The sequence below is a fragment of the Monodelphis domestica genome, chromosome 1, assembly GCF_027887165.1.
Source record: "Monodelphis domestica isolate mMonDom1 chromosome 1, mMonDom1.pri, whole genome shotgun sequence".
Classification (NCBI taxonomy): Eukaryota; Metazoa; Chordata; class Mammalia; order Didelphimorphia; family Didelphidae; genus Monodelphis; species Monodelphis domestica.
The window spans coordinates 269075279-269102206 of NC_077227.1; the positions used below are offsets into that span (position 1 = coordinate 269075279).

The 26928-nt window shown below is 35.1% G+C and overlaps 1 protein-coding gene across 6 annotated transcripts in view; it reads left to right on the forward strand.

The window, feature by feature from the left end:
- The window catches only part of LRRC9 (leucine rich repeat containing 9), a 126700-nt gene that overhangs the window by 68539 nt on the left and 31233 nt on the right, over positions 1–26928 (forward strand). For all 6 annotated transcript variants that reach the window (XM_056810842.1, XM_056810838.1, XM_056810837.1 and 3 more), the window contains 8 exons: positions 1042–1167; positions 2455–2589; positions 5401–5578; positions 8701–8921; positions 11191–11313; positions 22111–22241; positions 23805–23913; positions 25797–25936. In XM_056810842.1, the coding sequence (XP_056666820.1) occupies positions 1042–1167; positions 2455–2589; positions 5401–5578; positions 8701–8921; positions 11191–11313; positions 22111–22241; positions 23805–23913; positions 25797–25936 (1163 nt within the window). The remainder of the gene's footprint in view (positions 1–1041; positions 1168–2454; positions 2590–5400; positions 5579–8700; positions 8922–11190; positions 11314–22110; positions 22242–23804; positions 23914–25796; positions 25937–26928) is intronic.

Genomic DNA, 26928 nt, shown 5'->3' on the forward strand with positions numbered 1-26928 from the left:
TGTTGGTGGTAGTGAATACAACTTTCCTCTATAATGATTGCTCCCCTCAGTGATAATTACAGAGCCCAGTTTATAAGCATGCCCATACTGAGAGTCACTACTACTGTTCCCATACAGTTCATAACATATTCCCAAACCCTTATTCTCACCCCTATCTAAGATAATCCAAAGCCTCACTCCACTCTCCTGCCAATTATACCCATCCTAAGGTTTTTTGTTCAATCAGCAGCCATATGCCAGGCACTCAGCCTATTGTTTGGTGACCTTTTAAAAAAAATTATTACATAACACTAGCATTTTATCAATACAATTATTTACAAATATAAGTGGTATCTATTTTAATTCCTTTGTACTTAACACATTTTTTTCTAATAAGTTCTCCTAATTCATTATTGATGCTAATAATATCAAAAGTGGTCATACCTGATTTAGGAACTTCATTGATGGACATTTTTAGTAACAAGATGATGTGTTGTTATTTTTTCCATCCCTCTTTGGCAGCGTAATTCAATGCATGAATTTTAGTTCAGAACACTCCCGCATTAAGCAATAAATTATGCTTCAATAAATGTGAGGAATTATAGCCAACATCTCATTTGTGGTTTTTGTTATTAATATGTTCCACACCTGCTGAAGGACCTCCTTGCCCTGCTATGCTCCCATGGTCCTTTAGACTTTAGACTTTGTCATCTGTCCAGTACTTACATCTAATTATAAGATTAATTTTTTTATTTACGTTGTCTTCTGTTTTGGAATGTGAACTTCTTGAGAGCAAGAACTGTCTCACTTTTGTATTTGTACCCTGAACTTTTAGCAGTCAATAAGCACTTAATAAGTGCTCTTTCATTCCAAGTCCAGTGATCAGTATGCAAAACATTTTACAAATCTCAGACCACTGTACAAATACTATTATCATTTAAGATATAGGTAATTTTAAAGTAGTAGTTAGCAAATGTGTTAATCATAGGGAAAAGAATGAAACACTTATGTAATATCACCTGTAATATTTTTTAAAATTAAATTATTTTTGTTTTTCCTAAGCCAGCCACATTAAGACCAAGTGTTATTGGCAGATTAAAGACTCTTACCCATTTAAATGGACTTGTGGTTACTGAAGAAGAAACAAATGCAGCTATCAATTTTATTGCTGGAACAAGGATTACCCAGGTTGGATATATAAGTTTAATATTTCTTGAGTATTCACAGGATACTATTGTTACCCTGAAAAAAAACACATGATATAGTTTCACCTTCTAGATTATTAGTTTTTTCATTTTCTTTTGTCTTTCCCACCAATTACATCTCATCAAGCTTTGGAAACATAACTGTATTGGAACTATTGTCCTATGTGGGAATAATAGAGCCTGAGTCAGAGGTACCTCAGGCCCAGTTTTTGATGTGTTTTTGTTCTCTGTGATTAACTCAGAACCCCCGTTAAATACCAAATTCATGCCCATGATCTTGCTCTTCAGAGAAACAGGTATAGTTCTTAATTTCCAAGATATCATGCTACTTGAATTTTATTTTCTCTTGTTAAGTGTGCTTCATTTGACTCTATTATTAGCTATAGGGATGAATCTACTGGATCATTCAAAGCGCATTCCTCTTCTGGAGTTCCCTCCGTATATCTGATATGTGTATTCAATTCAGCTCACTAAACTCCTTCCTAGAGTTTCTGAACAAATAAACTACTTGCTTGTAAGACATGTAATTGAGATCTTTTAGGCTCTTAAGATGGTATTTATTGAATTGCCTCTCCATCATTTAATTTAATTGTACTTCATGGCCAAACAGAATCAAAATATATTAATCAGTGTTATATTTATATATCTTACCTTAATAAGTTTCAAGAATAACTTTACTCTTCTTTTTATATGCCACACTTTTGACAAAGTATCTTTAGAATATTGGATGCCAATAGAAGAAATTTTGGAAGTCGTGTGTAGTAGATATAATCATATATAATTTTAAACTTGGTCAAAATTCAGGAAAGAAATCATTTTTACTAGATAGAAAAAGAAGTTGAAAAAGTGAATCTAAACATCTAAAATCATGTTTTAAATAATAGAGAAAGGTGGAAAAGTACAGTATATAGACCACTCTTAAAAATATGTTTTAATTTTATTTTATTGAGGTGGCATGGGGGTTAGAGCATTGAGTTTGGAATCAAAAAGGATCTGAATTCAGAACCAGCCTCAGATACCCACTAGCTAGACAAGTCACATAAGCTTTTTATGACTCCATTTCTTCATCTATAAAATAAGAATGAAAATAACATTTAACTGCCAGAGTTATGAAGATAAAATGAGATATAAAATGCTTTGTAAACCCTAAAGCAGTTAATGTTCATTATTATTATGATTATGAAACAAAATCCTTCCTGTTAGGCCTCTGAATGTTATTTCCTTTATTCATCAAGTATTTGTTGTTTTTTGTTTGTTTGTTTGTTTTTAGATAACCCTCTCACACCATTCCAGGACTGAGGAAGTTCGACCACGAATACTTAGCATATGGCCATCTGCCAAAATCCTAACCCAGATGACTAAATCAGAACCATTTTTACATATTAGTGGAAATTGGTATTCTAAGGTAAAACTTGATGTTATTGTGGTAACTTGCTTATCATCAGGTTTTTATATTTGATTTTTGTGAGCATTGGTGATAAAAAGGGAGCATGGATATCAGTTAATGTTCTAGATCAGAAAATCTAATTCAAAACAAAGAAACCTAGATAGAAGTAAAGTAGTCTGCCAGAAACCAGTAGTCATACAGAACTGGGAATCTGAGATTAGGGTATAAACTCAAAAGGGAATGTATTTTGTTACTAAAGTCAGTGTCAGGTATTGGGCCAGGAGTGTTAATGGACAGATTAATAGGTAAAATGTTAGAATAGTAGGCGTACAGAGATCAAGACCCAAGACAAGAAGTCTAGGTAAGGGAATCAGAATTCAGGCAAGGAATCTGGGCAAGAGCTACAGGTGATCATCAAAATGAAAGGAGCCAGAATGTGTCTGTTTACTTCCTACCAAGGGCAGGAACTGTCTAGAAATGTGAACAGATTAGAATTAATGGGTAAAAACAGGTAAAGTCATCTCTACAGATAAGGAGAAGTTCTGACAATTTCTGATTTTGCTTTTGGTTGTTGCAGTTTTTATTTAAATCTATATGACAGTGTAGTCAACTGGAAAACCGTGTCATTTGGGGCTCATTATGAAACTTTGATTTCTTTCTATCACAGACAACTTAATCTGAGAATAGAGGAATAACATTAAACATTATCCCAAATGTGTTTAAACAGACTTTGTATTGAACTTTTATCTACACATCAAGTTGTCTACACATTAGTGGGAAAGAGTTGACATAATCTTCACCCCTTTTCCTGAATTCTTCTTTTCATTCAAATTTAAGATAGTCTGTCTCATATCCATCCTTGCTTCCTCTCAAAGGAGACCATGCAACTAGAAAGCTATCAAACACTACATGTTTAGAAAGTAAAATTCTAAAAAGTAGACATCGGTTTCCTAATAGTCATAAGAAATGCTAAGCTTTAATTTTGACAAAATCCATAGAACATTATTAAAAATGTAAAATTAATTCATATTAATAAGCCCTTGTAGCCATTTCCCCTTTCTCCATTTTGTAACCTTGATCAATAAAATAACAATGTTATAAATAGAAAGAACTTTAGAAAATATAAATAAAGGAAGAAATAAATCACTTAACCAATTAGCATTTATTAAGCACCTCCTTTGTACCACCAGGGTATTCAAAAACTAAAATTAAATAGTCCTTGTTTTCAAAGAACTTATATTCTACCAGAGAAGATAACATATACATATGTAAGTATATGTAGAATAAATCTCCAAATCGCCAAAGCAATTAATATGCTAGAGATGCTTCCTGGTTTAGGCAGGAAAAAAAAAACAGTGCTTCTTTCACTGATTACCTTAAGAATTTACCCTAACTTGGGCTTTATGGAAGGGCACTTATAAGTTGACCCACCCAGCGTAAGGGATTATAAGCATAAATATACAAAAAACTGAGAGAACATTCTGGCATCAGAACAGTATAAGGAAGTAGGAACAGAAGAGAACTACCTTTGTAAGCCATGAAGTTGTGGAAAGAAGCAGCTCTAGAATCCAGCCTTAGAGCTCATGGGCATGTAGAGGGTGAATGAGATGCAGAAGGGTAGATGCAATATTGCAAAAAAAAAAAAAAGAATCCCCACTGGATCCTCTAGAGATCAACAAAATGTGATTCTTCCATTTCCTCTCTTTCCTCTTCCTCCCTCTTCCCAAATAGGTGTGTACTTATTTCCCAAAATTAAGAAATTTGCTTGTCATTATCTTAATTTCATTTTTAAAATATGATGAGCAAGGGTAAATATTGCATGACTGATCTTTGCTCCAATGCAGCAAAGAAGAGTCATTGGGGAGTGCCCAGGAGAATGAGAGATTTACAACTATAATATTTTGCCAGAGCAGTTCTCTGAGAGCTTATAGAATTAAAAAAGAGAGAGAGAATTATCAATTTGGCTTTACTGATTATAGCTAGCAAACTGTTGTGGCTATAAATCTATCTTGTTCTCTTATTTATTGTATGTGAGGGGGTGGAAGGTGGAAAAGGTTCACAATCTTTTTCCTTCCCAATCTGGTTTGAAAAATAAAAGCCCTTCCCAAGGGATGGGGCCATGGGAAAGGCTGGGAGGAAAAGTCAAGCCTAAAGGAAGTATTCACTCCACCCTCTACCAGGGAGAGACTGAGAGGAAGAGGGGAAATTGTGACTGTTCTACTCTACTATAATACAACACCATACCTCCATACCCAATTGCTACATATATAAAATGAAGAGGGGAATGGAGAGAAAGAAGGCATGAGCAATTGAGGGAAATTGACAAAGGCTTCATATAGAAAGGAATGCTTGAGATGAATATTTAAATAAGTGAAGGATTCTAGAAGGTAGAAATGAGGATATAGAGGCACAGACGTGAGAAATGGACCTTGTGTTAGCAATATCAAGGAAGTCAATAGGATTCAGCCACAATGTCCAGAGACTAGAATAATGAGGTTTGGAGGATAGCTAGATGGTGGCAGAGCTGTACTCAAAATGCAATTTTTCTTTCCACCCTGGAGTTTGTCCACTCCTTCTGATTCTACCCATATCACTTCCTGGACATGTGTGGATGCTATACAAACACACCTTTGGATCTCCCATAACTTAATTTTATATAAAGTATGTCTTGAGAGTTTTACTCTTCAGTTTGTAGTAGAATTCCTTTAATGTGTGTGTACACGTATGAAACATGAACCATCAGGTATCAATTGTCTGTCATAAAATTTTGTTTAAAGTATTTTGATCTCTTAAAGAATTGACAATTCATTTAGAGTATTTTTTTTACAGATAACTACCTTAAACTTGGATGGACAAAATCTCTTTGAAATCACTAATTTGGAAAAATTGGTGAATTTGCGATGGGCATCATTTTGCAATAATAATCTCACAAAAATTGAAGGTTTGGAATCTTGTGTTAATTTGGAAGAGCTCACTTTAGATGGAAACTGCATCTCAAAGCTAGAAGGTAATGGGTTTCAGAAATGAGAAATCTTGGCAGTATAAATGTTTAATACATCAAGAAAAAAATAATACAGTGTTTTTCAAAACATGGATTTGAATCCTCGCTCTGCTACTTACTTCTTTTTTTACCTCATTGGGGAAAAGACAGCCTCTCTGAGTTTCAACTTCTTCATCTATTAAATGAGTGAGTTGGTTGGACTGGATGTTATCTAAGGCCCCCTCCAAATCTAGATCTATGAGCCTATGACCAAGACTTCCTCAGGATTTCCTAGGAAATTTACAAGTTTCTTGGCATAAGAATCAAAGAATTGCAACTCTTCCTGGGGGATGTGAGTAACAAAAGGTGCTTCGTTTACAGAAATACATTAGAGCACAAATTTACGGCTAGAAGAAACCTTGGAAATCAAGTCCAAAACCCTCATTTTACAGGTGAGGAGACTAAGGTACAGAATAGTAAAGTGGTTTGCCTAATGCCTAATACCAGTGATGATAGAGTCAGAATTTGAACCCAGGTTCTCTAATCCAAAGTTCTTTCCACTACAAAAATGCTGAGGTGGCTGCTTCTATATCCTTCAACCTCTTGCTATACTTCTCTGTTCTAACCTTGAAGATCTATTGGCATACCAAGAAGGAAAACATGAAACAAAAGGAAAAAAACGTTGTAATTCTTTTTAAACTGAAAAATTGTATTTTGAAATTTTATAGACTTAAAGAAAAACAAAAATTATTCAAAAAATTTTGAAACAAAATGAAACTTTTCATAAGGATCACATCAAGTAGAGTCAACATGATTAACTACAGCCTTAATAATGGTGAGAGGCAGTGCAGAATGTTCAGCTTGATTCAAAATTTCAGGCTCAAGAGAAGGACAAAATTATTCTGACTTCTTTTCCAGGATTCTTCTCTTTATTCAAGTTTGATTGTTAGCAGTTGGAGACCTAAAAGGCCAGCAAACATACTACAGGATACTAAGTAAACAAGTTATCTTGCCTATTCTATGCCTTTTATCCTTCCTTTCTTCCTTTCAAAGGGGACTGTACAACTAGAGAACTACCAAAGCCATCTCTTAATGCATTTCCAAAAGCTTCCTCTTCACTCCCTCTGCTTCAGCATTGAAGAGGCTAAGTCTTGCTAACACTGAACAAGAGCTCTTCTACTCTCATTACACTCTTAGGGCAGCTCCTTTGACAAGAATCCTCTCCTTCACTCTCAGCTTGCCAGTTGCCTTGAAAGCAGCACCTGGTCATAAGAAGTGTTCACTGTGCTCTCTGGGCAAGGGGCTAAGGCATATAGGTGTCTATCTTTAAGAGATGTGACCTTTCAGACAGAGGTTCATATACTTTAATCTTGCCAAATTGATCAGCTGTTCTCTTGCCTCCCATGCCCCCCACCCCTGCATTATATTTACACAAAAAGAAAAATATTACAATTTTATATCACAATACCCAAACTAAATTAATCAAAGAATACTTTAGGGTTTGAAATATATTTTTAATTGAAATTTTTTATTTAATTAATTAATGTAGAATATTTTCCATTGTTACATGATTCAAGTTCTTTGCCTCCCCTCCTCCCTTGTAGCCAATAAGCAATTCCACTAGGTTTCATATGTGTCATGGATCCAGACCTATTTCCATGTTATTAATATTTGCATTAGGGTGATCGCTTAGAGTCTAATCCCCCAATCATATCCCCATCAACCCATGTGATCAAGCAGTTGTTGGGCCTGAAATATGTTGAGGGAATTCAAATGCTAATCTGAGAGATTGTGGTAGGGTATGGCACCTCGCCCTTCTACACACACACACACACACACACACACATCTAGGATAAAAAAGAAACAAGTGAATTTTGAAGCAAAATAGAAAAAAATATTAAGCTTATTTCCAAAATATTTCCATATTTTGACACAAAAATAATTTTATATTTTAGAGGATAAAAGTCTTTGCATTGACGTGTTCTCACAAAATCTCTATGTTCTTTATGTAAAACACTAGGGTTCCCTGAAAGACAGGAAAATCCTGGCATTGGATTCAGATATAAATATCAGTAGTGATTGTTTTGTTATAGTTATTATAATCTTATTTTAAATAGCTTAAAAGCTTTCATTCATTCCTAAATAGCATAGTGCTACTCATGAACCTTTCTGAACATAGAGAGGAGAGCAAACCTTATTCCTTCTGTCCTTACAGTTATATTCCTGTTCTTCATCCTAGTAGAAGGGAGAGTGACTAGCCTGCTTCCAGTCAATCTATATTCTTGCTATGCATCTACTCTTTATTTGAGCATAGCTATATCCTCTTTTTTTCTATAGGAGTATATATAAACATAATATTCATGCTAGGGAGTTTTTTTTTTCAAATGGAAATTCTATTCTAGACTTCTGCCTCCTTTGATTTTTGTGACTATTAAACATATGTGTGTGTGTGTGTGTATTTCTCTACAATCATTCTTTAGGACACACAAAACAATAAAGGTATTCTTTCAGGCCTTTCAAATACAATACTCAGTGGAACCAGGATGGATTTAGTTTGAATGGCAATAAATAACAATGAGGCATTAATAATCACTATTCATTCACTCTTTGCCATTTTCTAGTTATTTGAATAATTTGGAAATAATTTGGAAATCTTCAGAAAATAACTTGACGTCTTTGGTAATATATAGGAACTCTAGGCATTCATGATCAAAATTGGTCACTCTACTTTTTAAAAATCCTTACCTGGTTCTAAGAAGTGTGGCAAGGGCGAGGCAAGTGGGTAGATCTAATTCGAACCCGGGACCTCCTGACTCAAGACCTGGGACTCTGTCCACTGTTCTACCTAATTGCCCTCACTCTATTTCAAGATGAATTGAAAGTGAAATTCTATTTCCTAGATAGTACCTTTTCTAATCATTTAAGGAACAATGGTTCAATTGAGAAAAACAAAATATGATTGGTCTAAAAACATATCTATAATCTTTTCCTCTTTCATGGAAGAAAATAAAATGAGAAGTTAATGCTTCAGTCCTTCAAGTTCTCTGTTACTGTCAAAGAATGCCAGGGATACAGCCAGAACTTTACATTTAAATCCTAATTTTTTTCTTTTGTACTGAATTTTCTCTTGCATTTGATTATTTTCCTAGGCATTTCAAAATTGACCAAACTAACCCGTTTCAGCATAAATAATAATCTCCTTACTGGGTTGGAAAAGCACATCTTTGAAAATATGCTTCATCTTCATTACCTTTCACTTGAGAATAACAAGATCACTTCATTGATTGGTTTACAAAAAGCTTATACCATAATTGAATTATATATAAACAATAATTTTATCGCTACCAATCAAGAGATTTACAATTTAAAGGTAAATTTTAATGTTGTAGAGTTTGCAATGATTTGCTGATACATTTAAATCTTTTATGTGTAGACATATATGAATATAAGTATATGCATATATTTACATACATGCATACATACCTACTTATATCCCAATGAGAGAGTCCACATATGTGAGAATCTCTATTGGGATAAATGAACAAATATAGGTTATAGACACCCAGTCTTATCAATTGTCAACAGTTAGATCTTCAAAAAGATGTCTCATTTTTTTTCAGTGGTATTGAGAAAGGACTAGTGGAGTTCCTTAGACACTCATGGAAACCATATCCAGTCTTCTTTTGTTCTTTTGTCATGTATTGTTCAAACAATAATCTAGCCAGATTAAAAGAGGTTCATCACCAAAAGATGTAACCAGGTGATAGAGATTTTTGGTCACATAAACTCATAAAAGAGTATTTAGTAAGGTGTTAAGGAATTGTAATGTGCATGGATGGAGAAAGTAACTATATCAAACATTCATGGATTGTTGAATTGCACAGAACCATATTATTAATAAATCTCTTCAGTTGGAAGTGGCCTTTGAGGTCATCCAGTCCAACCTAAACTAAACGGGAATCACCTTGATGACTTCCCTAACAAATAGTCATCCAGTCTCTTCTTGAAGAACTCTAGTAATGGGAATTTGGTACTTCCTCAAGTAACCAGTTCTGTTTTTATAAAGCTCCAGTTGTCAAGGGAGCACAAGTGTTCATTATGTGGCTGCTAAAAGCAGTGCCCAATTCACAGGCTAGGTCCCCCCCCACAAATTCAAGGTACTCTGGTTCTGCACCCCCTAAATTTATAACTTGTATATAAACATTGTATTTACCAGTAATGGTTGGTCAGGGAATACAACTATTTGAGAGCAAAGGCATTTAATGAAATTACATTTTAAGAAAAGTAGCAACAAAATATTTTCCCCAAAAACCTGTGGCATTTTCTCTCATCAATATATGCAGCAATTGTGGGTGCACAAGTAGAAAAAAAGGAAAAATGCACATAAAGAATATATGTGGCCAAGGCATATGTGTGAAAGGGCAACTCAAACCTCTACACCATGGAACCACAAATGCCTTCAAATAATGACATCATGTTGTTCCTGCCAATACCTAATAAAACAGGTCTTGTGTAGACTCTGCTAGTCAAGCTTGTTCCCTACTGGTCTTCCAGGCTCTACCAGATATTTAACTATGGGATACTTTTGTTTTGTTTTATTTTTTTTTGTTAGGTCTTTTAGAAATTTTGTTTATTTTTTTTTGTTAGGTCTTTTAGAAAACACACACACACACACACACACACACACACACACACACACACACACACACACACACACACCCTCGCCCTAAGACCAAGAAAAAATATCTCCCTTTTATTTACTCAGAATTTGAGTTCAGAGACCACCCATCCACCTAACAGTAGATTCTCATACCCAGATACCAAGTTCTTTAGAATAAAGAAAAAGATTATCCCACCTACCTAAGGTCCTTAGCTTTGATTATTTTGCTACTTTCTTGATACAGGGCTTGTTCCCTATGATCAGAAACCACCTTTTAGTTTATAATGAATATCGAATATAATCCCCAAATTTTCATCTCTGAAGGTAGGCTATAAATTTGTTAATGTTATTTGCCTAGTAATTTCCAATCAGTTCTAGAGGTTTGGGGCTCCTAGGTTTCTGAAATCTAAATCTTACCTTATCATCCATATATGAATAGTCCTAGGGCCCATAAGATAATTGTCTCCTTCATACTCAGCCAGAATTCTTGGCCCTTTCACATGTAAATTCACTGATCCAAAATTGATAGAGCCTTTGCCCCCTACCTTTACTCTTCTATGAAGCTGAAACTTTCCTCTCTTTGTAAATCCCACTCATTGCTTCTAATTCTGCTTTCCAGATTCAAGCAAAAGAAGTCTAATCCCTCTTCCACATGATAGGCCTTCAGATACTTGAAGACAACCATCATATTCTCCCTAAATCTTTCTCTTCTACAATTAAACATCACCATTAGTTCCTTCATCTAATTCTTGTGGGTGATGATTTGCTATCCCCTTCCCATCATCACATTTCAAGTATTAAAGGAAGAGACTCTTGTGACCTAAGAGGTTTAATTAAGCAAATGCATGTGCCTCATTGTTTCTCAAGTATAGAGTCAATTAGTGATTCATGATCAAGGTGACTAAAGTTTTTCAGAGAATTAAAAAAGCATACATAGCAACTTTATGTGAATTCAAAATGTTTTTTTTTGTTTTATTAGGGTTTATACAATCTCATCATTTTAGACATGTGTGGAAATCTTATTGTATGGAATCAAGAAAACTACCGATTGTTTGTAATCTTTCACCTTCCAGATCTCAAAGCTTTGGATGGAATCTCAGTAGTGAGTTGTTTTTACTACGGTATTTTGGTACATCATGTATTTTCAAATTAATTAGTTATAATCATCTTGAGCTTTGCTACATTTATACTATGATGTCCAGCCTCATTAAGTTTAGAAAAATGCAAACCTATAAAACAAATTTTTAGAGGGGTTTAAAATTGTGAATTTTTATGTGTGAATATATAGTATTCTAGATGATAAAATAAATGCTTATTTGAGAGATAGAGCATTTATTAAGCACTTTGTAAAATTAAAAATTAATATCCAAATACATCAAGCATTATATTCCTATAAGAATTTATTAATTAATAACTTGAAGAAAAAGGAAAATGATAGCATTAGCAAAGAGAGAGATGCCTCCTCTAGGCCATCATTTACCATCCTCAAAGTAACACCAGTGTCTGTTCATCCTTAAATCCTTAAACATTTAAACACTTGACATCAGTTAGTTTTTACAAAGGGTAATCTTTTCTTCAGGGCACTTTACATATGAGCACTTTACAAGCATTTCCCCTACACCTTAGTGGCATACTCTCCCAACAACACCTTGAGAAAAAAGAGTAAGCTAGGGAACTAAGTGACTAACTCAGTTCCTACATAGCATTGTTCCCACCAAATTCATGTCCAAGTGCACCATGACTGCTAAATGAGTTTGCATCTCAACTTTCCACCAGCCTGGTATCCTAAAGGTCATTCCCTGCTTCTCAGGTCTTTGGTTCTGCTCTGTGTCCATAGCCCAGCCTCTGGAGGTCAGGATGCTATGGGATTTGAACTCAGAATGTCATGGAGTTTCTACTCCCTTTGCCTGGAAGAAAAAAAGAACAAACATAGAGTCAAAAACTGAAATCCTATCACTATATCATATAGCCACACAAGAGAGAAGCCTTTCCCTTACAGTGGGATAAGTGAGAGTCATCAAGATTCCCTCATGAGTAAAAGAGGAAATGTCTGGAGCCGATGGGGCTTTCTGAATGACTCAGCAACCGATCCAAGAGCCTCTTCTCCAACACATAGTTAGGCAGTAGGAACCAAGTACATGCATGCTGCCCCTATTCTTCAAGGCACTTTTCTTACACATCATCATGACTACTGGAAGTAATTCCCTGGCATTCTCCAAGAGGAGAGATGCCATTTGAGGCACATGTGTCAGACCCCTCATCATATACATATCTACATATTTGTGTGTGAATATATAGTTATGTGTGTATGCACATATGCATGTTTATTTGTAATGCATATCATAATACACATATTCATAGGGGTGATGGTTATTTCAATATCTATTCACTTTAAAAATTGTCCATACAATAATAGAGATCAATGAGCCTGCATCATGGGTGAACTTAAATTGCTATACTCGGAAATCCCAGCCTTACAATAAAATTATTTTTCACTACTGGCATGATAATATTTTTTTAACCATTTTATAGTAGAGAAAATACTATTAATGTGCCCAGGAGGAATATTCAGAGCTAAACATAAAGGCAACATTATAATTAGCACCACCAAGACTTTGATAAAGTTAATGGAAAGGAGTTGTAGAACCCTTTTGTATATAGTTATTATCTATAAGAGGTCCCATAATCACAGTTCTATTTATTATAGGACCTGTTTCAGAATTTGGATTCAAAGTGATGCTCTCAAGTAATTACACTGGGTTACACTGGAAATGGAACTTCATTCATCACTTTAATGTCTCCTCTGGCTTTAGTAAAACTATGCTTAATTAAGTTTAAATCTATACATGGAACTAGATTATAGGTGCTATAATGAAGTCCTGGTAATTCTAACAAAACTCAGCTGAATGGAATCCAAGACAAATCTGTGTTGTTACCAATTTCAAGTTATAGTATTGTCTTGTGATAGTGAACATCTATTCTAAGGCATGTCCTAGTTTTTAAATTTTATCTTTTTATTAGTACACTTCATAATATACCATATTTATTTCTGAATATATTCTTCTCTTACTCAGAAAATTATCCTTTGTTACAAAAACTTCAAACATAAAACAAACAATAAAAAAGGCAGTTTAACAAAACTAACCAACACATTTATGAGGTCTGACGGGTATGTACAATATTCTCTTTTCAGATTTGTCTTAACTTTTATGGCTTGATCATTATAGTATCAGCTTTAAAAAGGTCTACCTCCACTTCCTCCTCTCATCCTTCAACCCTTTGAATCTGTAACCTCATAGCTTACTGAAATTGATATCACTCCAGAGTTACCTGTAACCTCTTGTTGGACAAATCTAATGGACTTTCTTTCCTCAGTCCTCCTCCTTCATTAACAACAGTTGGAGTCATTTGACTTTGTAACTGACTTTTCCCTGTGACTTTGCACTTTCACCAACTATTCCCCATACCTATTATATTCCCCCTCCTCATCCCCATCACTTGGCTTCCTTGTGTTTTTTCAAGTGTCAGCTGAAATTCCACCTATAAGAAGTTTTTCCGAGTCCTCAATGACTCCCTCTGAAATTACTTTCAATTTATGTGTGTGTGTGTGTGTGTGTGTGTGTGTGTGTGTGTGCACAGCTATTTCTGTGTTTGCACCAACATTCAAATATAAGCATCTTTAGGGCATGAACTTTTTGCCTTTCATTATGTTCTCAGTGTCTAATGCACACACATAGCACCAGGCACAAACTAAGTAATTCATAATTGTTTTACTTTCTTCTAGGATCCTATTTCTTCCTATTTTCTGTGGATTTTCATGGTACCACTTTTTTATCTTGTTCCCTTCTGTCTGATAATACCTCAGACTTCTTTGTTGGCTTATCATTTTTTTTCCAAACCCTTAACCTTCTGTCTCAGTAACCACTCTTAAGATAGAAGAGCAATAATTGGCAAATAGGAATTAAATGACTTTCCCAGGGTCAATCATCTAGAAAGTGTGTGAAAGCAGATTTGAACTCAAGTCTTCTTGACTCCAGGCCTGGCACTCTATCCACTATGCCGTCTACCTGCCCCAGTTTATCATTCTTGATATTTTTATATCTCCTAACCATGAATGCTCCCACAAGATCCAGACACCCAAATTTATACCTTCAGCATTATCTTTTTCTCCCAGTTTTCCTCTATCTCTGATAGTCAAACAAATAGTCAAACAACTGCCAAATCATTTTTATGATTTTTTTTTATAATTTGGCACAACATCCTTTGCATATAACCTTCCCCTTTTGTATACTAACGTAGATAGATAGGTACCACCTTAGTTCAGGTCCATCACATCTCACTTAACATCTTAAATTTTCACTGGTCTCCTAGTTGGTCTTCCTCTCTCAGATTTCTTTATTCTAGTCAGTCCTACATGACTTCAGCTAATGTGGCTTCTGTTAAGTATATATCTACTTGTTTCATTCTCCACTCAATCAACTCTGGCGGATTCCTGTTGTTTCTAGGATAAAATATAAACAACTCTGTTTATATTTAAAACCTTTTCTAGCTTGGGCCCAGTGTATGTTCTGAGTCTCACTAGAGGCTTCCCCTTCCACACCAGAAATCAGACAAACTCCTCTTTTCCTCACACATAATACTTCATCTCATGTTTACATTCTCTTGCCTCATGCCCTGAATGGACCCCCTCTTCATTTTAGCTTCATGGAATCCTTTCTTCCTTCAGGAAACAGTTCAGGAGCCACCTACATGAAGTTTTTCTTGATCTACCCAAATGCTAATAATCTCCCTCCCAAACTACCTTATGTTTGACTGCTTTGTGCTCATTTGCATTTATTCTCTATTTATATTCACTTTTGTTTTCCCTTGTTAGGATGTGTAAGGGGGGGGGGAAGAGATTAATTTTTAAAGGGTTGGACTTGAATATTTAAGAGTTTGGACTCCAGGAATTTAGTTAATTCCAATGAGATTTTATTTACAATTTATTTACAAAATGTAGAAAGAGTGAAGCAAGAAATCAGAGAGAGGATAAGGTAACATAAGTAATTTACTCCTGGTCACTGGCTCAAAACCAGGACCGGGAGAGTTGGTCTTTAGCTGGCCTTGACAAAGCAGAGGATCTGGGGAAGTCTCTCCTGAGGCTAGTCTCTTCAGAAAAATATCCAGGAAGAGTCAGCATTTTCACTCACCACTCACTCACCACGAGTCAGCAGATCCTTCTGACCCTCTTCACCAGCCTCAACTTGAAAGCATGAAGAATTGAATTCCAGCAGAAGTGGAAGTCCAAGTTGAACTCTGCTCCAAGAATTCCCAACTCTGTGTAGCACTTTCCTCTTTTAAAGGCATTTCCTCTTGCGTCACTTCCCCTAATTCTATGTCTACCAATCATAGCTAACGCTCTGCTTTAGGACTGCCCAGAAGGCAGTTAGTTGATTCTGATTTGTTACCCATTATCGCACATGTGGGTCACAGACCTCCCACTTCATGATTAAGTGGGATATTTGCACTTTTGGTGATTAGATCTAAATCTAAATGAAGATCTAGATCTTCATACTTTTAAGTACTGTGTTTGAACTTTTTTGTGATTGAATCTAAAAAATAGGCTGGTTTCCATGTTTAACTTTTTAAGTTGGGTGTTTATACTTATGGGGATTAAAATCTAAAAATAGACATGAGTTACAATTTAAATCTTCATAATTAGGGAAGAGCTAACCTTCATTGTTACAATCAGGGGAGAGCCAAATCCAATCTTCCCAGTTGCAAGATCCTTGCCAGTAGGGATTAATTTATTCTTTATCCCCAGTATCTATTACAGTGTCTGACACATAATAGGCATTTATCAAATGCTTATTAATTGATGCTTTTATACACTTGTTTTTTTTTTTTCCTTCTTCCTCTCTAAACATTCTCTTTCTTCTCTGGATTTACTTCCTTTTGAGGAGCTGACTCTGTAATGTAAATATTCTTCTCCCTTAGTGAGCTCAACTCCCATGTCTAAACACATGATTATACTTCCAGCCTTGACTTCTCTTTAATCCAGTTTCTGCAGTGGTAGCACCATTTTTACAGTGACTCTTGTTCATAGTCTTTGATTCCTCACTGTCTCTTGTTTCTCATATCCAGTGTAGTCCTATTGATTCTACCTTTATAATAATTCTTGCATATACTCTCCCCTCCTTTACCATTCAAACCCTCATCATATCTTGCAAAGTCCTCCCAACAATCCTCCATTCTGTATCTAGGCCATTCAACATGTATACAACAGTACCTGATTGATTTCCCTAATGCAGAGTTCTGATCCCATCAAACCACTGAATTAAAAGAAAAAATTATTGGCTTCCCATTTACCTCCAGGTAAAGCCTAAACTCCTTAACTTAGTATCCAAAACCCTCTACAGTTTGGTTCCTTGATCTATATGCTGAACCTTATCTCACTCTACTTTTCCAACAGTCTATGCTCTATATTCTATCCTCCACACATATCTCACATTTTCCACCTCAGTTCCTCATGTCTATATGCTTCCTATGTCATCTCATCCCTTTGTTATCTTAGCCATCTTCAAGACTCATATCAAATACCACCTTCACCAGAAAGCCTTCCTTTATCCCTTCCACAATCTGACAGTGATCTCTTCCCTCATTTGATCTCATAATACTTTGTGCTTTGCTCTTTGTATATACTTATTTTATTTTAATTCCTATGCATACACTTATTTTATTTATCATTATAAATATCTTGGGAGGCAGTATGATAAAGTGAATAGAAAGCTTTAGAACAAGGAAGATCTTAGTCTGAGTGTCTCTATGACAAATGTTGGCTAGGTTACCCTCTTGGCAAACTCTTATGCCACAATTCATTCAGCCATTTCCCAACAGGACAGTTTAGTTTCCAGTTTTTGACTGCTATAGAAAGAAATACCATAAATATTTGTTTATATTTTCCTCTCTCTTTGATTTCTTTGGGGGATATTCTAGCAATGTTTATGGTTGGGGCAGAGGAAGTGCAAACAGAGTCCATTACCTTTCAGAGCATTGTTCTAAATTGCTTTCCAGAATGGCTGGATCAGTTCACATCTCCACTGTTAGTGTATCAGGGTGCCTATTTTCATATAGCCCTCTGCCCTTTGTTATTTTCTTCTTATAATCTTTGTCAGGCTTATAGGCAAATTTGAATGTTGAAGTTGCTTCAATTTGCATTTCTATAATTATTAGTTATTTTGAATTGTTTTATGATTGCTAATAGCATGAATTTCTTCCTTTGAAAACTGCCTTTTTTATATCCTGGGATAATTTGTCTATTGGGAAATGGCTCTTAGACTAAATAATTTCAATCAGTTACTTGTTTATTTTGGAAATGATTCCTTTATCAAAAAAAATTTGTTGCAAATTTTTTCCAATTGCCTGTTTCTCTTTTAATTTTTACTGTATTTGATTTTTTGGTGCAAAAACTTTTTAAAAAACTTTAGTCAAAATTGTCCATTTCACCTTATCTGATATTTTATATTCATTATACAACAATCTTGTTGCAAACTTTACTGAGGAAATACTCACAGGAGCCCCCTTTTCTCTCCTATTCTACATCTCAGAGCTTCTTGACATCATCCTTTATTCTTTTTTGCTTTTATTGACTGCAGTCTTTGATGAAGAGGTAGCCCTATGGCCCTAAGGCCCACCTTATACTTGGACCTAAATTGTACACAACTCCTACTTGTAACTAATACTATCCTCTCCAAAGTTAATTGTCAAATATAATGACCTTTTTTCAGTCCTCATCTTCTTTAACTTACCTGCTTCATTTGACATTAATGAGCATCCTCTCCTGATTACTTTCTCCTATAAATTGTGTGGCATTGCACTTTTTTGGTTTCTACCTGTCTGGCTACTTTTTCTCAAACTCCTATTTTGTGTCAACATTTATGTTGCATTTCCTAACTATGGATGTACCCCCAAGATGCTGTCCAAGGTCTTCTTCTCTCTGTATATTATCTCTATGTGATTTAATCAGTTCAAGTGGATTGATATCTCTAGGCAAATGACTCCCAAATCTATACATCCAGTCTTATTCTCTCTCTTAGTCTCCAGTCCCATATTACCAACTACTTATTGGACATTTCCTACTGAATAACCCAAAAGCAGCTAAAATTTAACTTGTCTGAAGCATAATTCATTATTTTTTGCTTCAAACCCAACCCTCTTCAGAATCTGTCTATTTCTATTCAGATTTTCACCACTCTTCTAGTCATCCCAGTTCTTAACTTCAGAGGTATCTTTAATTCCTCAGTCTATTTCACATTTCATGTCCAATCAGTTGCCAAATCATATTGACTATACTTATACATCTTTGACATGCACCTCTTCTCCTGCACACAGCTACCACTCTAGTTCAGTCTTATCATTTCTCATTTGAATATTTGTAGTAGCCTTCTAGTTTGTTGCCTTGCCTCCATTCTCTTCCCCTCTCTAATCCATTCTCTGCATATGCCAAAGAGATTCTTAAGTAGAAGTCTGACCACATCATGCCTCTGCTCAGAGAGTTCCAGCAGCTACCTATTTTTCTGAGATCAAAAGTAACTTGCCTGTTTGACATTTAGAGACTTTCACAGTCTAGCCCCAAGTTACCTTTCCAGAGATCAGCATTACACATTATCCCCTTTCAAAGCTCTCCAGATTAGTGTGGTCATCTTTTTTTCTAACCTGCCATGGCACCCTATGGACCAGCAGAATTCAAGAGACCATCCTTTTTGGGGGGTCCCATACTATCCTCATTGGTAAGTACATGAGTGTGACTCCACCACTTCCCTCTCTGTCCTGTATCCCTCCAACTTAGAATGCAAACTCCTTGACAGTAGGGATAATCCTACTTTTTGTATTTGTATCCTAAGTGCTTAGCATATAATGTGTTAATAAATGTGATTCATTCACTTCCAAATTGGCTCTATGCTGCTGATCCTCATGTCTGACTTTCCACTTTCTGTCTCTGCCCTAACATCATTCTTAAACACTGCCCCTTCATCTGCATTTTTTAGAAATGCTATTTTCCTTCAAAGCATAATTCAAACACAATCTCCTGTAAGAGGCCTTTTCCAATTCTTCTATCTACCCAATTATCTTGCTTTTACTTTGTATACATTTTATTATATTTTATTTTATTTGTATATATTTGCTTATATATGTACATCACATTTTCTTCTAAGTTCCTCCTGAGCTTGTTTGGAAACTTTGGATGTGTTTGCTTGTTTCTCAGTCTCTGCTATTGCTTCTGTATTTTGTTCTTTTTCTCCATAGAAAATTTCCAGGTTAAGGAGTTTTTTTGCTGTTGCTTATTCCTTTTGCCACCAGAGGATTGGGATTCCTGAATGTTGGTGGTCATTGCTTTCTTAGCTTCAGTCTCACAGGGATTTGCCTTGGTATTATCTTCCCTTCCCTGTCAGAATCCTGAGTGAGAGCAGGTAGATCTGTGATATTCTTCGTGTAGCACAAACTTTAAAGTGTTTTGCCCTGAAGCTATCTTCCTCAGATGCTGTGGCTTGGGTTTTCAAGGATAGGTCTTTCCCAAGCCAACCTGCAGAATGCGAAGCCAAAGCTGAGTGTTTCTCCCGACCGGGTTTGGCAACTTAGGCAAAATAATGATGAATGGGAGACAGCTTTTGTATTCAACCTGCAATACAGGGTTTCACAGAGAAACTGCTCCGCCTTGGCAGAGCATACCCTCCTGATCACACATCTACTTGGCACAGTTTCATTCTCAACATACATGTTTCCATAGAACTTAACAACAGATGCAAAGCCTAAGGAGATAGTCAACAAAACATTGTTGCTAAGAGCAGGGTCAGAGGGTAGAATCAACATAACCCAGATATAGGTTGGAGAATTGAGAGCACAGGTTTGCTTTGAGAGCTAAGCCAGTGGTCTCTCAGAGGGGAGGGTCCTTCTGTCTAGAGTGTGGCGGTTCAGTCAGATAAATGATGAGAGGCACTGTATGCTCAATCCTGTGTTAGGTATCACACAGTGCTCTGCCATGGCACAGGGGTTGGTTTATTTTATAGGTTCAGTGAGTACATACTTTCTTGGCACACAATCATTTTTCAACATACATGTTTCCATAGGACCTAACAACAGACATGGAGCCTAAGGATATAGTCAACAAAATATTGTTGCTATCACAGAAATAGAGAAGAATGACATAAACAGGGTGATCTAGAGATTAGTTCCCCTTGACCTAAGGAATGACCAGTTAGGGGAATCATTGTTACTTTGGGTCATCTTTCACAATCAATCACAATCACTTAGGAGGTAGGTAACAAAACATTTCATAACAGGATTAGAGGGTAATTTAAGACAGACCAGAATTGGGATTTTCTTCAATTTCCAAATTGTATATTTCTTGTGCTTGATTCAGGCACCTAGCAAGGTTGCTTGGTTATGAACCAGTGAAGTGTGTCAGTAACTTGTATTTCAAAGGAATGAGTAATTTACTTTTAATGCTTTCCCTGAAATGGGTGTGAAGTGTTAAGTGTGCCTCTGCTTGAGAGAGAAGGGAGGGAGGGGGTAGTGGGTCCTTAGGTTTTAATTCTGTGATTATAATCTTTTGGGGTAATAATCTGGGGGGATTAAAGTGGGATATATGCATTGATTATTTATAGTAATTCCATTGTTAAGGGAAATTAGAAGGAGAAGTCACATGAAAGGGGGTTCAGTGGTTGCCTCATCTTTTGGGGAGCTACTTTACAGTCTCCATTTCCCCATACTATGACTCTCTCAGACAGCAGGAATGATGACTCTCCACAAATTTGCCAGAAATTTTTTATGCCTAGAAAAGAAGGTCCTATCTAAGTGGGTATATAAGAATCCTTAGGTTTAATTTTGAAAATGGGATCTCTTGGTAATGTTCTGAGGGACAGAGTGGGATATCTGTATTAAGCCTGCAAGCATGTTGCTCTCATCTATTTTTCCTGGGGCTAAGTAAGAATAATAATCATAGCAATTCCAATAATAAGGGTATATTAACAAGGAAAGTCACTTAGGGGGGTTTCAGTGAGTGTTTCCTGGAGGCTGTTTTGCAGTCCCCAGTTTCCATATGTGACTGTGTCAAACAGCATGATCTTTGTTGGCTCCCGGCATAGGTCTGTGGTGTAGCACTTCAAAGTATTTTGCCTTGTGACTATATACCCTGCTTCCCACTGCCTCAGGTCTCACTGCCTCAGCCTGGCACAACCCTCAGTGGTAAGTCTGTGGTGCTTTCAGCCAGCCCCTGAGAATTTGGAGATTGCCTTGACCCTCATTCTAACTGGTATGGGAGATGGTATGGGGGAGGGGTGATCAGCTTGCACTTCAATTAGTGCAGTTTCACCCCCTTGTAGCATGAGAATCACCACTCACTTCCTCCCTTTCAAGCTGTGTCCAGTGGGAGAGACCCTTTACATGTCCAATTTTGATTTCTGTACTTTTCAGACACTTTGTAGTGACCAGTTGGTAGGAGATTCAGAAGGCCCCTACTACTATTTTGATCCCATCCCCAAGAAGATATTTTTATCATCACATATATTTCTGAAAAAAATATGAACTAGTTTTTATTTTTGTAATCCTCCTGTACCTACCACAGTGACTAACATTATTAAATTCTTGTTAATTGATTGGTTGATAGTTGATTAGTTGATGCTCAATAAATACTCGATGCATTAATTAATGCAGTTAACATGAAACATAATTTGAAAAAATATCTACATTAATGAAATTATAGATCCATTCAATTATTTGGATTTCAGTGGTTAATTACTTAAAAGGGCATCTGAATTTGTTCAGTGATGATAATAAATATATAACCCACAATGGTTCTTTTAAAATTCATCTGAACTTATCATCTTGAAGAGAATATAACTTTTTAAATATATTCATTTAGGAATCTCCAGAGATTGAGAATGCAAAAGACTTATTTGGTGGCAGACTTACTTCTGACATGATTGCAGAAAGGCAAGGACATTCAAGCTTCACCCAAATGCATGAGTTAAATTGGACAACATCTACTATCAGGTCTAGTAATTTTAAAATACTCTTTCATGTATAGTATACAGCCTAAATTGGAAGGTACTATGGTGAAGTATTCATTAAAAATATAAATTTTCCTGTTAACCTACTGATTCAAAGTTGGCCAACCAAAAAAGTATTCAGTTCTCCTAACACTATTTCAAAACTCTCATTGTCTATCTAAGATTGTTAGCAGCAGTTAACTTTGTTGTCCCAAATGTACTAATTGCTTTCATTGATAGTTGTGATTCTTCAGATTGACATTAAAATTTTGGGGTTTATCCTTTGTTCAAAGAATGGGAAGAAGAAAAGAGATTGAGCTCTTTTTTGGCATCCTTTTCAGAAACTCTTTTCTTCATTGGATTAAATAACAATTTAGGAGAGAAAACTAAAGTAGAGCAATGCACTAATTATCAGGCAGTTAAGGATCATTATAAATTGTAATGCTTTCAGAGGGTGCAATGTAAAACTTTATTCATGCTATGAGTTGGAGAATATGCATAATTCTATTTTCGTAGGACTAATCTTCCCTTTAGCTTCCCTATCTACAACTTCATTATACTACAATAAATAAAGTTTTACATCCAGTCTTTATAGGTAGAGAAATTTCTTGTAAATAATATAACCAGTCATTTATATTTTATTTCTGTATTTTTATCAGAATTACTTTATATGTACATTTAATGAAAGTCATTTTTTTCACATCATATTTTTCACATAATAGAAGAGACCATCTCTAGGGCCACTTACTTTATAACTGAGGTTGAAAAAAAGTCTTCTGAGCCTGATAAAAACCAAAACCTTGAGAGCACTTCCTTCAAATTTGTACTTTGCTGTTTAACCATAATACTGAATAAAATTTTATAATATAATACTTTTTAAATGGAAAAAAATATTTTATTATTTTATGTACAAATGCTTCTATACTCACAAAAGTGGTTCCAGGTTAAGACTTAAAGTAGCTTTAGAAGCAGTGCCTCTAAGATCACTGGTTACCTACCTGTATCATAGTCTGTATTAGTCTGTAAGCCTGTGAAAGGGTGAGGTCCAGCATAAAATCAACATGGAAATAACTTGATATCTATACTATATGACAGAGGGCTCACTAGCAGAAATCAAACTGGTTACAACTTCTATTACTCTTTTTGTTTGTTTGTTTTTATTTCAAATTTTACAAAACCAAAGAAAACAAGTATTTCCATAAGCAAAGAAAAAGATTATTTTAAATGAAATCACAAATCTCCTATATGTTTAGCTTACTTTTCTTCATATCAGCATACTAAATCCCATCCACAAGTGTAGTGGCCCCTCCCTACCCTACCTACAGGAGACTAATACATATAAATTTAGTCTTTCTGTGTTTTTCTTTTGTTTAGATAAATTAATGCCAAAAATGTAACACTTTTGAAATTTAATTTTTTAATTCTACATAGGTAATAGAGAAATTATTTTATATGAAGACTTTAATAAGAGGTTATTTGCCCACATACACAAGTAATGAATCTTCCTAAATTTTTTAACCTTGATAAAACTCCAATTATAAAATTATAATTATTTTTCAAAATACAGAACCGTGGATCTGATTCCAGTGGATCAATTCAGAAATATAAGTAATGTGAATTTACAGAACAACAATCTTACCTCATTCAGTGGCTTAATCTATCTGCCTAATGTGAAGGTAAGTTCATAAAACTTTTAATTTTTGTTGCAACTTTTGTAGTAATATAAACTACCCTAAACTTTTATTTTTGACATAAAATTAATCTTATCACTCAGTAATTATGAACAAATACAGCTTTCTATATCAATTTCAATTATCTAAAATCAATTCTAAATCTTCTCTGTGTGTAAGATCTGTTTCAGAACTTTAAAACATCAGTAGTAGAATAGTTATTCAATCATTTGTCATCTCTAACTCTTCATCACCTCATTTGAAGTTTTCTTGGCAAAGTGGTTTTTCATTTCCTTCTCTAACTCATTATAAAGGTGAGAAAACTGAGGCAAACAAGGTTAAGTGACTTGTTCAGGGTCATACAGCTAATAAGTGTCTGAGGTCAGATTTGAACTCAAGAAGAATCTTCCTGATCCCAGGAATAACACAATCCATTACAACCTCTAGCATATAGCCACCTAGTGGAATAGTGGACAGAATTAATTTGTTCTCACATCTTCTGTGTGCACCAAGCACTCGAAACCCAGCAAAATGCTCCACAATTTATTAAGCAAGACCCTTAATCTCATTCTGCTTCAGTCTATAAACTGCAATTTATCCTGCCTGCTTCACAATTGTTTTAAGGATCAAAAGAGTTGATGAATGTAAATCATTGTTCAGTGACAAACTACTTTGTAAATGCAAGTTTTCATTAACATGAGGAGAATGATTTTGTTGAAAGAACACTGGACTTAGGGTCAAAAGACCTTGGTGCTAGTCCCAGTACTTCTACTTATTACTAGCAATTTGACATGATCAAGACAAACTCTGAACCTCAGTTTTGTTTGTTTTTTTTTTAATCTGTAAAAGAGGAACATTACCAGTATTGTGAGGAGAGCACTTTATAAACTGTAAAACACATATAAATGTGAGCTATTACTGATGCTATTATTATCTTCATCAAGGTTAGAGAAAAATCAAGCCTCCCAGAACAGAGAGCTGACTCCTTTCTTCCCTCCCTGGCTCAACTATCATCAAAGGTGTTTTAAACCTGGAGAAATTGTACTAATATATTAGTTCAGTCTTTTCTACATTAATCAGAGGAATGATTCCATCTTTTCCTAATATAAATTGATTGGGGCACAGGATAGGAAAGTTGGGCAGCTTTTTAGCATCTTGCAAGTTGTTTACCTCAGTATTTTGTTTGAAATATTGTGAATCTTAAAATATCAGATACACTTAAATAGAAATCCAAAAAATACTCAAAATAAAATATATAGAACTTGGTAATTATCCATAATTACCTGCCCTTTACAAGGCTGCTTAGGGCTCTCCAAAGCATACCATTGCAGCCCTTTGGCCCTTTGTTCAGATAAATATGTAATTATACTAACAGAAATTCTTTAAGAGAAATACAAAAATCTATGTAGTTGTAATACAAATATAGAATGTTAGTAAAAAGAATCAATCAATGTTAAAAACAATGGGGACAAAGAAAGAAAATCTTTTGATTTGGATAATAGGCATATTTTATTTCTAAGATTTATAAACAAAATCCTTTCTTTTGGTAGTTGGGGGTTTTAACTTACCTTTATTCACGTAGTTAACTATCTGCATCTTCCAAATTTTAATTTTTCAGATATATTAATGACCTGAGATTAGCAGAATGTCCATAGAGATGAAAGGTTAAAATATTTAAATTTGTGCCTTATAGCTATGGTTTCAGAATTAAATGGAATGACTGGTATAAAATTGACATGAATTCTAACACCAATATTTTAAAATATTGTCACATTTCAGAATGAGAACCCCTTGTCATTTTTCACATTTGGTGGTAAGCAAGCTAGCTTCTGAGTTGAAAAAAAAGGTGGTTTTGTTGTAATATTTTATTTATGTTTTGCTTTATGTAGGTATTGTGTCTCAACTATAATCACATAGAATCAATAATACCCCGAATAAAGCCTCAGACTCACTTAAGCAATAGGCAGCTTCTCTATCAGAAGGTAACCTCCAGTGGATATGGACAGCAAGCACTACCAAAAGGAAACAGGTGCTGTATGAGCCTGTTTTTTTTTAATATTAGTTAATGTTTATTAGATAAAGAAATAAATAGGAAAAAAAGTAATGAAACAATAACATATTGTAATGCTACTAAAAATTCATATGATTTTAAAAGAATGTCTTTGCCTCAAATTATCATTCAAAAAGTACATTGAGTGCTTTTTATGTTTTTTATGTTTTTATGTTTTTTACAACTCAAAGATATATAATAAAATATTTGTAGGTTCAAATTTCTGTTATCTAGAATTGCATTTTTCTACACAAATTCATTCATAACTTCTTATTCTCAAGCAAAACTATGGAAATCAGCCTCTCAATAGTGAGTCTATATATTCAATATAGTGAGTCTATCTTCTGTAATTATAGAATCTCAGAATTGGAAGAGACCATAAGACTGTCCAGTAGAGGCCATACTTTAAGCAGTAATTCCACTGTTGTATCCTTGACAAGAGGTTATGCAGCCTCCACTTGAAGACCTCCAATGATAAAGAACTCACTAACTGCTAAAGGGACTCATTCCACTCTTAGAAAATTATATGTTTTTAAGAAGTTGTTTCTCATATCCATCTAAAGTCTCCTTCCCTGTAACTTCTAGCCACTTACTTCTACCCTCTAGATTCTGGGGCCAAGCAAAACAGTTCTATTTCCATGGCTACAAAATAGCCCATTATTTATTTGAAGTCAATAATAATGCATCCCTGAAGTTTTTCCTCTCTAGATTAAATGGAGTAATTTTAATCATTCTTTGCATATCATAATTTTGAATTCCTTGATAATCCTTAATAACTCTCTCAATAAGTGTTATGGAACAATTAGTCCTTCCCAAAAATGTGCCACCCCAAAATGAATCCAGCATTCCAGATATGGTCTAACCAAAAAATAGTACAAGACAATAAGCCTCCTTTAGTGAGGCCCAAGAACTCATTAATTTTTTTTAGCTGCTTCATTAAACTCAGTGACCTTCTTAACAGTCTACCAAAA